Raw genomic sequence first — 13,296 nt, 5'->3', positions numbered from 1 at the left:
CCAGTGTTTCCATATAGTGTCCCTCAAGGAATCCTAACATATCATGCTAATGCTTCAATCAGTAAGGAACGCTTTATTCTCAGATGAAATATTTGTATTATTTAATAACCATCATATAACAAAAGTCAGCATATTGTACCTATTTCTCTGTATCTCTTGAACCAAAACTGTATCATTGCTGTGGATAAACAAGAATATATTCTTAATATAGTCATTATTTTGATATTCCTAAAAGAAGACAAAAGCGTAATAGTCTTACCAAAACCACTCTGAAGGTATCCACTATTTCCCTCACCTGTGATTCTTTCACATTTTCAACAGTAAAGTTGAACCAGACTCGGAATCGTGGATTACAGGTGTCCGGCCTAATGAACAGATCATACTCAAACTCAGAGACCTGGTCCACCCGGCCCAGGTTACCTGGTAATAAAAATTAAGAGAACTGTGTTTTAATAGAAGTTCATGCAGCTCAATGGTACACACATTTAAATATTATGCTCTCTGACAGTGGCATTTGTCAACATTCAGTACTTGAAGGTTCAGTGTTCACAATCCATAGGGCTGCCAAGTCTGAATGCAGTCCAGAGTAAGAAAAGCTTTCAGCTAGGCCAGGCTGTGGTGCAAGCTTCTCTGTCTGGCCCTTCTAACCCAGATCCTTTTGTGCTACAGGTGTCTTTTACAGACCAGAATATTATATAAAGCCTGTGGTACGCCCCTATAAACCAAGAGAAGAATCGCAAACTTTGGTTTCTTACTTAGAAAAGTGAGGATGATAATACCTTATATATTTTGTATTAAGCTTTATAGTATACAAACTACATTGGATCTTATTTAATTTTTAAAACAGGCATATATGGTTTGTACTGAGCTTCTTATATCCTAAACTTCTATCAAAATATATTAAAAATATATATAGAGTAAGGTTTTTATATATAGAGAGAGAGAAGTAATTACTACATAAGAATAACACAATCATGAAACTTAATTTCCATTTTCTCCATCAACAGAACTAACAGTTACGTAGAAAATATGTAAACTTAGGTGTTATCTACATTTTCCATATTGTCTCTCCTATTTCTCACTGATAGTCTAATGAGCAGTGAATTACCAAAAATGTTAATAACAGAATGGGATTAAGTAAAGCAGAGTCTGGTGAATTCGCAAACCAGATGATCGACAGCTAGAGAAGAGTGAAGATGACTACAGACAGCAACAAAGCAATTGAGTGGAAAGTTAGTATTGTATTGCTCTAGAAGAACACAGCAATATACTGCTTTAAAATGAGCTCTAGTGTGTATACCTCCAAAAGAACAATCAAAAATAAACTTTAACCTTATACAACACCAAAGTTTTGAATTACTTCTTTCACTAGTTCTGTTGGCATGTCACCTGTTTTTCTGAGCACCAATTATGCTATAATAGACAAAGTATTAGCCCAGGAATCCTGGATTTTAGTCCAATTGACACACTGTGTGACAAGCAATGGGCAAGATATTTACTCTCTGAGCATCATCTGAAAAATGAGAATATCAATTTACATAACCTCTAAGGTATTTTCTGCTGTAACATTATTTGGCTGCCTGATTCTAAGACTGATCAGACAGTGACAATGACAAGATACATTTCGTCTCAAACTGTATTAATTAGCCTTAGGGTTGCTTATATCTGTTCTTATTAAAATGAGGCCTGAGAAGCCAGACTGGAGGACAGTCACCTCTAGTTAAGTATACATATATTTAAAATTTTGCATTGATATGAAAGTACAAACATAGTGACCAAAGACTTTAATGTTTATTTTTCTAGTTTCCATTATATTCAGAATTCTCAAGATTTATGAATTAAATTGTTTCTTTCAACTAGCATAAAAAAATGTTTACTAAGCCTTATGTTAGGTAAAGTTTCTGAATTAAATTGTTTCTTTCAACTACTATAATAAAAAATGTTTACTAAGCCTTATGTTAGAGAGGCAAGATATTTGTTACACAATGGTACTGAATTTGGAGTCAGAAGAGCTAGTTTAGTTTTAGTTCTGGAACTAACTAAGCAACTTTATAGACAATTCACTTAACCTCTTCCAACATCTGTTTCCTCAACTATAAAGTTAGAATCATATTAATGGAAATATGAAAATTTATTTCTATGCCAATTACTATGAACACTACTTGAAATTAACATATATAATTTATATGAATATTAAGTTTTGATAGAAAATTAAAGTTTTCTGAGCATTTCTACATGCCACATACTGTGCTAAATGTTAAACGAACTAACATATTTGATCCTCACAACTCCTATGAGGTAGGGACCATTACTATCCCCATTTTACATGTGAGAAAACCAAGGTACAGAGAACTTACCCAAAGTTATATAGCAAGTAAACAAGTAAAAGTCACATTTAGGATTTGAATTCAAGCAACTTGGCTCTAACCACTAGACAATATAGCTCTCTACCTAACAGAGCTGGTAGGAATAATAAACAAATAATATAAATTGAAAGCACATTATAAGTGATAAGGCTTAATAAAATTACTATTCTTAACAAGAAGTTGAAAAGGTACTTTTTTCCCTCTAAAAGTTCATGATCTAAAAATTAAATATTAATATTCACTTCAATATTCAAAAGAATGCAGATTTGCATTTTGTTCTTAATATTAAAACAGTATAAATGGGTTCCGATAAACAATAACATCTTAAAATTACTGCTGCATATAGTGTTAATAATAATGCACCATATGTGTCTAGAAATTTATAGTTTCAAAATGATGACATCTTTTATATTATTAAATCCTCACCATGACCCAGTGATAAGTAAACTGAAACCCAGAAATGTTTAGTTCTTGTTTAAGTTCATGTTTTAAAGCACCCCAGGGTGAGACCTTAAATTAAAGACTTCTGATTTCATTATGTTTTTCTCTCAGAATCTACCATAGCTACAACCAATTCATTTATTAAGCCATTTAACCAGTAATTCATTCAAAAGGCACTATGTTTTGTGTTTTTTATAAAAGAGACTAGATAGTATCAAACATACACTTTCTTTGTGCTCATTAAGCTTATAGTCTCAAAGAATAGTGAATATCTGGTCTTTGGCCTTCTGTAACTATTCTGTTGACCTTCTTCATCATTCTTGTGATGAGCATTCTCTGTATGTGTGTGTGTGTACATAAATAATACTTTCCTTATATGCAATTAAGTGCCAGTTTATGGCCTTCTGAAAATAACTATTTCAAAATAAGTTAATAATGCCTCCATATCATCTAGTTCTCTTTCATTAAATGAAACACAAGGAAAGAAAACAATCTAAAACATATAGGTAGGACAAATATAACACAAAACGTAAGCTGTAGATTTTATACCCAACTGTATCACTAAACGTGTTATATGTAAACTGATTAAAATTAAAATTAAGACAAAATGGATGAACTTGGACTACATTATGCTAAGTTAAATAAGCCAGATGCAAAAAGAAAAATATTGCATGACTTCACTTATATGTAGAATCTACAAGAAAAAAAAGCCAAACACACAGAAATAGAAAACAGAATGGTGGTTACCAGAGGCAGATGGTGGTGGACAAAATGAGATATGTAGGTCAAAGAATAGAAAATCACAGTTATGTACGATGACTAAACCTAAAGATCATGTACAGCATGAGGATTATAGTTAATAATATTATATAATATACTGGAAATGTGCTAAGAAAGTAGATTTTAGTTGCTTTTACCGTGCATACATATACCAAAAAAAGTTAATTATATGAGATAATGAATATGATAATTTGCTTGACTTTGGTAGTCATTGCATTATGTATATCTAAACATAATGTTCTACATCTTATATATATACACATATATAATAAAATAATTTTTTAAATAAAAGACGAAATTTCATTTTGGATATAATACCAACTATATTTTGCTTATAAACACAAGCTTTACTTTTAGGAGAACAAAAAGATTGAAAATAGACAAAACGTTTTAACAGAAAAGCACTATCAATAAGAAGGCAAATGTAACTATATTTATACCAGATAACATAGACTATAAATCAAGTAACATTACTAGAAATAAATAGGGGTATTTCATGATGAGAAAGGGTAATTCCACCAAGAACATATAAAAACATTAAAAGGATGGATAGATAGATAGCTAGATAAATAGATAGATAGAAAGATCTTTAAAGTATGTAAGTAAAATTTGACAAAATTAAAACATAGATTAATCTAGAATCAAAATGAGAAATGTAACACACCAATACTCCTTACTATAAAAAATACCAAAAGAAATATTCAGCAAAGGATTGAGATAATTTGAAAACATGATTTAAAAAATACCTAGTTTTAATTAGGAAATACATCGCATTTATAGAACTAAATAATATACATTCTTTTCAAATGTACATGATGTTCTTCTCAAAACTGATCATATGTTGGTCCATAAAGCAAGTCCCAACTAATTTCAAAGGAGTGATATCATACTGCACGTGTTCTCTCATTTCAGTGATAATATTTTAAACTGAATTGTGTTCAATATGTGAGAATCAAAATGTGTAAAATATAGCTAAATCCACTCTAAGATGTAAATTTATAACCATACATGTGCATACATATACATATATAGTTACAGATGAATAATTTTTCAGTGATTTATACATGTGGCTAAAGATCAATGATCTATGCTTCTATTTTAAAAAGGTAAAAAGGAACAGTATTTTCAAAACAAAAAGCAGAGGCAAGCAAAAAGAACAGAAAATGTTAAAAAAATTCTCTGAATATACCCTAAAAATTTTAAATGTGAAAGTTTGATGCTTTGAAATAGACTTTTAATATTAAAAAACTCTAGCAAAGCTCACCAAGAAGAAATAAACCACATATTATTAATACCAAAAAAATAAAAAGAGATTGAATTCATCAGGATGGTAAAATAGGTGATTTTAGCTCTAATACCCCCAGATAAATACTGGTTTAATAAGCATTCATGGTGGGTGCCCGTAATCCCAGGTACTTGGGAGGCTTAGGCAGGAGAATCTCTTGAACCTAGAAGGTGTGGATGTAGTAAGCCAAGATGGCGCCACTGCACTCCAGCCTGGGTAACAGAGTGAGACTCTGTCTCAAAAAAAAAAAAAAAAAAAAAAAATGTATACATTAAGATTTGCTAAGACAGTAGATCTTATGTTAAGTATTTTTATCACAAAATAGTAATAATATATAAAGAAAGCAGAATGAAACTTTTGGAGGTGATGGATATATTTATGGATGAGTCTGTGGTAATGGTTTCACAGATGTATAGTAATCTCCAAACTCATCAAGTTGTATACAACAAATATGTGCAGCTTTTTGTATGTCAATCATACCTCAAAAAAGTGATTTAAAGAAAAATAATACTTGGGGGAAAAGGAAAAAAGAGCAAAATAAACCCAAAGAAAGCAGAATAAAGATAACAATAAAAACAAGAGTAGAAATAAATGACATAGAGAATAGAAAACATTACTGAAAGCCAATAAACACAAAATTCGTCCATTGAAGGGATCAACAAAATTGACAACTTTAAGTTGATTGTCTAACAAAAAAGAGAGAGGACTCTAATTTGTAAAATCAGAAATTAAACAGAGGACATACTATAACCAACTGTACGTCAAAAAATTAAATAACCTAAATGAAATGACATTTGTTGTTTTAACAGAAAAGCACTATCAGTAAGAAAGCAAATGTAACTATACTTATATCAGACAACATAGACTATAAATCAAGTAACATTACTAGAAATGAATAGGGGTATTTCATGATGAAAAAGGGTAATTCCACCAAGAACATATAAAAACATTAAAAAATATAGATAGATAGATAGATAGATAGATAGATAGATAGATAGATAGACAGATCGATATTTAAAGTACGTTGTCTAGAAAGACAACAACCAAAGTTGACTAAAAATAAATATGGATACCTGAATAGATCTAAAACAAGTAGTATTAAATTAACAATCAAAAAACTTCCCACCAGGAAAATTCTATGTCCAGATGTTCTCACGGGTAAATTCTGTAAAATTAAAACTTGTTAAAAAATTAACACCAATTATTGGCTGGGCGCGGTGGCTCAAGCCTATAATCCCAGCACTTTGGGAGGCCGAGGCAGGCAGATCACAAAGTCAAGAGATCGAGACCATCCTGGCCAACAGGGTGAAACCCTGTCTCTACTAATAATACAAAAATTAGCTGGGCGTGGTGGTGCATGCCTGTAGTCCCAGCTACTTGGGAGGCTGAGGCAGGAGAATCACTTGATCCTGGGAGGCAGAGATTGCAGTGAGCCGAGATTGCGCCACTGCACTCCAGCCTGGTGACAGAGCAAGGCTCCGTCTCAAAAAAATAAAATAAAATAAAATAACACCAATTCTTAACAAACTCTTACAAAAAAAAAAAAAAAATGAAGAAAAGATAACACTTTCAAACTCATTCTATGAAACCAGGATTACCTGGATCCTAAAATCAGATGGAGACATCATGATGACAAAAACAAAAACAATAACAATAAAAAATACGGAACAACATCCCTATAAATATAAACTCAAAAATTTTCAAAGAAATACTAACAAATGAATCTAGCAACATAGAAAATGATTATACACCATGACAGGTGAGATTTATCCCAGAAATTCAAAGCTGGTGCAACACACGAAAATCAACTAATGCAATACAACACATTATTAAAATAAAGGCCAAAAACACATGGATCATCTAATAGATGCAGAAAATCATCTGACAAAATCTTACATATTTCATGATAAGAATACTTGAGACAAATGAATACAAGGGACCTTCCTCAAACTCATAAAGGGTATATTTGAAAAAATACACAGCTAACAAGCCCACTTAATGGTGAAAGACTGAACATTTTCCCTCTAAGATCAGGGAGAAGATAAGCATCTTTGCTTTTGCCATTTCTATTCAAAATTGTAGTGGAGATTCCAGGAAGGATAAATATGCCAGAAAAAAAAAGGCATTCATATTGAAAAGGAAGAAATAAAATTATTTCTTTTTGCAGATGACATAATTTTTATACAGAAAAACCTAAGGAATCCACATACAAAAAAAACTATTTGAGCTAAAAAAACAATTTCAGTAAAGTTTCAGAATGCAATCCATATACAAAATCAACTGTATTTCTATATGCCAACAATGAACATTCTGAAAATAAAATAAACAATTCCATTTACAATAGCATCAAAATAATACTTAGTATAAGTTAACAAAAGGAATGCCAATAGATTTAATCCTAGAAGGCAAGGTTCTTTTAACACTTAAAAAGCAAGCAACACAATTCACCATACGGACAAAATAAAGGAGAATAACCTTAAGATTATTTCAGTAGATGCTGAAAAAACATTTGACAAATTCCACACGCATTCATGATTTAAAAAAAAAAAAAAAAAAAACTTCCATCAAACTTCAACTGCTAGCAAACTTCCTGATATTGACAAAGGGCATGAATTGAAAACAAAAATGTAGCACTAATATCATACTTAATGGTATAATATTTAATTATCCAAGATCAAGCATGTAGGGTGTCTTATTCAACGTTATTATAAAGACCCAAGCTGTTGCAATAGAGCAAGAAAAAGAAATAAAAGACATAAAGATTAGGAAGGAGGAAATAATACTAGAACTTTCTGTACTTAAAGATGATAGTGTTATTTACATAGATTTTTCTATGTAAAGAATAGAAAATCGACAACATAACTACTTGAGCCAATAAGTAAATTTAGCAAAGTCAAAGATACAAAGTGAATATATGAAAATAATTGCAGTAGCAACAAGCAATGGCACTACCAGCAAAAAATTAAAAATAAAATTTTAAGGATCTCATTCATGGTTGAAACAAAAAAACCACAAGATACCTAGAAATAAATCTAACCAGATATCCAAGTCTTCTGCACTAAAAACTACAAAATATTATTGAGAGAATTTGAAGAATACCTTAAAATGGTATTTCTCTCCAACGTATGTATATAGATTCAGAGGAACAACAATGAAATTCTGGAAACAGAATGGAGAGTCCAGAAATAGGCCCACATATTTATGAGTAATTTACTTTAACAAAGATGACAAGGCAATTTAATAAAGAAGTAAGTATTTTAAAGAGTAATGTTCAATATAAATAATGAACCCTTACTGAAAATCTTATACAAAAATTACCTCAAAATGGATCATAGACCCAAATGTAAAACTCAAAATTATAACGTGTAGAAGAAAATATAAAAGAATGATACTGCCTAGCTTTTCTTCTAAGTTTTTTATTGTTCTAGTTCTTACCTTTAAATTTTTAATCCATCTTGAGTTAATTTTTGTGTAAGGTGTAAAAAGGGGGTACAGTTTCAGTTTTCTGCATATGGCTAGCCAGTTTTCCCAACACCATTTATTAAATAGGGGATCCTTTCCCCATTGTTTGTTTTTGTCAGGTTTGTCAAAGATCAGATGGTTGCAGATGTGTGGTTTTATTTCTGAGGCCTCTGTTCTGTTCCATTGGTCTATATATCTGTGTTGGTACCAGTACCATGCTGTTGGGGTTACTCTAGCCTTGTAGTATAATTTGAGGTCAGGTACTGTGATGCCTCCAGCTTTGTTCTTTTGCTTAGGATTGTCTTGAATATATGGGATCTTTTTTGGTTCCATATGAAATTTAAAGTAGTTTTCTAATTCTGTGAAGAATGTCAATGGTAACTTGATGGGAATAGCAGTGAATCTATAAATTACTTTGGGCAGTATGTACATTTTCACAATATTGATTCTTCGTATCCATGAGTATGGAATGTTTTCCCACTTGTTGGTGTCCTCTCTTATTTCCTTGAGGAGCAGTTTGTAGTTCTACTTAAAGAGGTCTTTCACATCCCTTGGAAGTTGTATTTCTAGGTACTTTGTTCTCGTTGTAACAATTGAGAACGGAACTTAACTCATGATTTGGCTGTTTGTCTATTATTGGTATATAGGAATGCTTGTGAGTTTTGCACATTGATTTTATATCCTGTGACTTTGCTGAAGTTGCTTTTCAGCTTAAGAATATTTTGAGCTGAGACAAAGCGGTTTTCTAAATATACAGCCATGTCACCTGCAGACAGAGACAATTTGACTTCCTCTCCTCCTATTTGAATACCCTTTATTTCTTTCTCTTGCCTGATAGCCCTAGCCAGAACTTTCAATACTATGTTGAATAACAGTGGTGAGAGAGGGCATCCTTGTATTGTGCCAGTTTTCAAAGATAATGTTTCCAGCTTTTGCCAATTCAGTACGATATTGGCTGTGGGTTTGTCAAAAATTGCTCTTATTACTTTGAGATACATTCCATCAATACCTATTGAGTGTCTTTTAGCATGAAAGGGTGTTGAATTTTATCGAAGGCCTTTTCTGCATCTATTGATATAATCATGCAGTTTTTGTCATTGGTTCTGTTTATGTGATGGATTACATTCATTGATTTGCGTATGTTGAACCAGCCTTGTATCCCAGGGATGAAGTCAACTTGATCGTGGCAGATAAGCTTTTCAGTGTGCTGCTGGATTCGGTTTGCCAGTATTTTATTGAGGATTTTCCCATCGAAGTTAATCAGGGATATTGGCCTGAAATTTTCTTTTTTTGTTGTGTCTGCCAGGTTTTGGTATCAGAATGAGGCTGGCCTCATAAAATGAATTACAGAGGAGTCCCTCTTTTTCTATTATTTGAAATTGTTTTAGAAGGAATGGTACCAGCTCCTCTCTGTACTTCTGGTGGAACTCGGCTGTGAATCTGTCTAGTCCTGGGCTTTTTTTGGTTGGTAGGCTCTTAATTACTTCCTCAACTTCAGAACATTTTATTGGTCTAATTCAGGGATTTGACTTCTTCCTGGTTTAGTCTTGGGAGGGTGCTTGTGTCCAGGAATTCATCTATCTCATCCTGATTCTCTAGTTTATTTGCATAGAGGTGTTTAAAGTATTCTCTGATGGTAGTTTGTATTTCTGTGGGATCAGTAGTGATATCCTCTTTATCATTTTTTATTGTGTTTATTTGATTCTTCTCTCTTTTCTCCATTAGTCTGGCCAGCAGTGTATCTATTTTGTTAATCTTTTCAAACAACCAGCTCCTACATTCATTGATTTTTTTGAAGGGTTTTTTGGGTCTCTATCTCCTTCAATTCTGCTCTGATCTTAGTTATTTCTTGTCTTCTACTAGCTTTTGAATTTGTTTCCTCTTGCTTCTCTATTTCTTTTAATTGTGATGCTAGGGTGTCAATTTAGATCTTTCCTGCTTTCTCATGAAGGAATTTAGGGCTATAAATTTCCCTCTAAACACTGCTTTAGCTATGTCCCAGAGATTCTGGTACATTGTCTCTTTGTTCTCATTGGTTTCAAAGAACTTCTTTATTTCTGCCTTAATTTTATTTACCCAGTAGTCATTCAGGAGCAGGTTGTTCAGTTCATAGGTAGTTGTGTGGTTTTGAGTGAGTTTCTTAACTCTGAACTCTAATTTCATTGCACTGTGGTCTGAGAGACGGTTTCTTATGATTTCTGTTCTTTTGCATTTGCCGATGAGTGTTTTACTTCCACTTATGTGAGCAATTCTAGAATAATTGTTATGTCATGCTGAGAAGGATGTATATTCTGTTGATTTGGGGTAGAGAGTTCTGTACATGTCTATTAGGTCTGCTTGGTCCATAGCTGAGTTCAAGTCTTAAATATCCTTGTTAATTTTCTGTCTCGCTGATCTGTATAATATTGACAGTGGGTTGTTAAAGTCCCCCACTATTACTGTGTGGGAGTCTGTCTCTTTGTAGATCTCCAAGAACTTGCTTTAAGAATTGGATGCTCCTGTATTGCATACATATATATTTAGGATACTTAGCTCCGTTATTGTGTTGATCCCTTTACCATTACGTAATGCACTTCTTTGTCTTTTGTTTTATCTTTGTTGGCTAAAAGTCTGTTTTATCAGAGACTAGGATTGCAACCCTTGCTCTTTTTTTTTTTTTTTTTCATTTGGTTGGTACATATTCCTCCATCCCTTTATTTTGAGCCTATGTGTGTCTTTGCACATGAAATGAGTCTCATGAATATAGCACAAAGATGAATCTTGACACTTTATCTAATTTGCCAGTCTGTGTCTTTTAACTGGGGCATTTAGCCATTTACATTTGAGGTTAGTATTGTTATATGTGATTTTGACATTGTCATTATGATGCTAGCTGGTTATTTTGGCTACTGGTGGGATGCAGTTTCTTCATAGCGTCCATGGACTCTACATTTTGGTATGGTTTTGCAGTAGCAAGTACTGATTTTTCCTTCCCCTATTTAGTGCTTCCTTCAGGAGCTCTTGTAAGGCAGGCCTGGTGGTGACAAAATCCCTCAGCATTTGATCGTCTATAAAGGATTTTATTTCTCCTTCCCTTATAAGCTTAGTTTGGCCGATATGAAATTCTGGGTTGAAAATTCTTTTCTTTAAGAATGTTGAGTATTTGCCCCCACTATCTTCTGGCTTGTAGGGTTTCTCCAGAGACATCCCCTGTTAATCTGATGGGCTTCCTTTTGTAGGTAATCCAACCTTTCTTTCTGGCTGCCCTTAACATTTTTTCCTTCATTTCAACCTTGGCGAATCTGATGATTATGTGTCTTGGGGTTGCTCTTCTTGAGGAGTATCTTTGTGGTGTTCTCTGTATTTCCAGAATTTGAATGTTGATCTGCCTCACTAGGTTGGGGAAGTTCTCCTGCATAATATCCTGCAGGGTGTTTTCCAACTTGGTTCCATTCTCCCCCTCATTTTTAGGTACACAAATCAAATGTAAATTTAGTCGTTTCACACAGTCCTATACTTCTTAGAGGCTTTATTCATTTATTTTCATTCTTTTTTTCTCTAATCTTGCCTTCACATTTTATTTCATTAAGTTGAGCTTCAATATCTGATATACTTTCTCCTGCTTGATCGATTTGGCTATTGATACTTGTGTATGCTTCACACAGTTCTCGTCCTGTGTTTTTCAGCTTCATCAGGTCATTTGTGTTCTTCTCTAAACTGGTTATTCTAGTTAGCAGCTCCTGTAACCTTTTATCAAGGTTCTTAGCTTTCTTGCATTGGGTTAGAACATGCTCCTTTAGCTCAGAGGAGTTTGTTATTATCCATCTTCTGAAGTCTACTTCTGTCAATTCATCAAACTCATTCTCCATCCACTATTGTTCCCTTGCTGGCGAGGAGTTGTGATCCCTTGGAGGAGAGGAGGCAGTCAGTTTTTTGAATTTTCAGAATTTTTGGACTGGTTTTTCCTCATCTTCATGGATTTGTCTATATTTGGTCTTTGATGTTGGTGACCTTTGGATGGGATTTTTCCATGGACATCCTTTATGTTGATGATATTGCTCTCTGTTTGCTAGTTTTCCTTTTAAGAATCAGGCCCCTATTCTGAAGGTCTACTTGAGTATGCTGGAGGTTCACTGCGGACGCTGTTTGCCTGGGTATCACCAGCAGAGCCTGCAGAACAGCAAAGATTGCTGCCTACTCCTTCCTCTAGAACCTTCTTCCCAGAGCGACACCTGCCAGATGCCAGGCAGAGCTCTACCATACGAGGTGTCTGCTGACCCCTGCTGTGAGATGTCTCTCATGCAGGAGGTACGGGGGTCAAGGACTCAACTGACCAGGCACTCTATCTCTTAGCAGAGCTCAAGTGCTGTGCAGAGAGATCTGCTGCTCTCTTCAGAGCTGGCAGGCAGGAAGGTTTGTATCTGCTGAAGCTGTGGCCACAGCTGCCCCTTCCTCCGGGTGCTCTGTCCCAGAAAGATGGGAGTTTTATCTGTAAGCCCCTGACTGGGGCTGCTGCATTCCTTTCAGAGATGCCCTGCCCAGAAGGGAGGAATCTGGAGAGGCAGTCTGGCTACAGCAGCTTTGCAGCACTGTGGTGGGCTGCATCCAGTTAGAACTTCCTGGAGGCTTTATTTATACTGTGAGGGAAAAACCACCTGCACAAGCCTCAGCAATGATGGATAGCCCTTTCCCCACCAAGCTCAAGTGTTGCAGGACAACTTCAGATGGCTATGCTGGCAGCAAGAATTTGAAGCCAGAGAATCTAGGAAATACGATTCAGGACATAGGCATGGACAAAGACTTCATGACTAAAACACCAAAAGCAATGGCAACAAAAGCCAAAATTGACAAATAGGATCTAATTCAACTAAAGAGCTTCTGTACAGCAAAAGAAACTATCAGAGTAAAAAGGCAATCTACAAAATGGGAGAAAATGTTTGCAATCTATCCACCTGACACAGGGCTAATATCCAGAATCTACAA

The 13,296-nt window shown here is 34.2% G+C and overlaps 1 protein-coding gene across 5 annotated transcripts in view; it reads right to left on the bottom strand.

The window, feature by feature from the left end:
* Positions 1 to 13,296, bottom strand: part of BEND5 (BEN domain containing 5) — a 1,441,067-nt gene that overhangs the window by 1,116,402 nt on the left and 311,369 nt on the right. For 3 of the 5 annotated variants that reach the window (XM_077991622.1, XM_015139261.3, XM_015139275.3), the window contains exon 3: positions 296 to 420. In XM_077991622.1, coding sequence (XP_077847748.1) covers positions 296 to 420 — 125 coding nt within the window. Of the gene's footprint in view, positions 1 to 259; positions 421 to 13,296 lie in introns of all 5 variants that reach the window. The other 2 variants (XM_077991613.1, XM_015139247.3) reach the window with 1 other exon arrangement.

This window comes from Macaca mulatta, chromosome 1 (genome assembly GCF_049350105.2).
Source record: "Macaca mulatta isolate MMU2019108-1 chromosome 1, T2T-MMU8v2.0, whole genome shotgun sequence".
Lineage (NCBI taxonomy): Eukaryota > Metazoa > Chordata > Mammalia > Primates > Cercopithecidae > Macaca > Macaca mulatta.
Note: the sequence above shows the minus strand (reverse complement) of the source record. Positions and strands in the feature narration are given on the sequence as shown.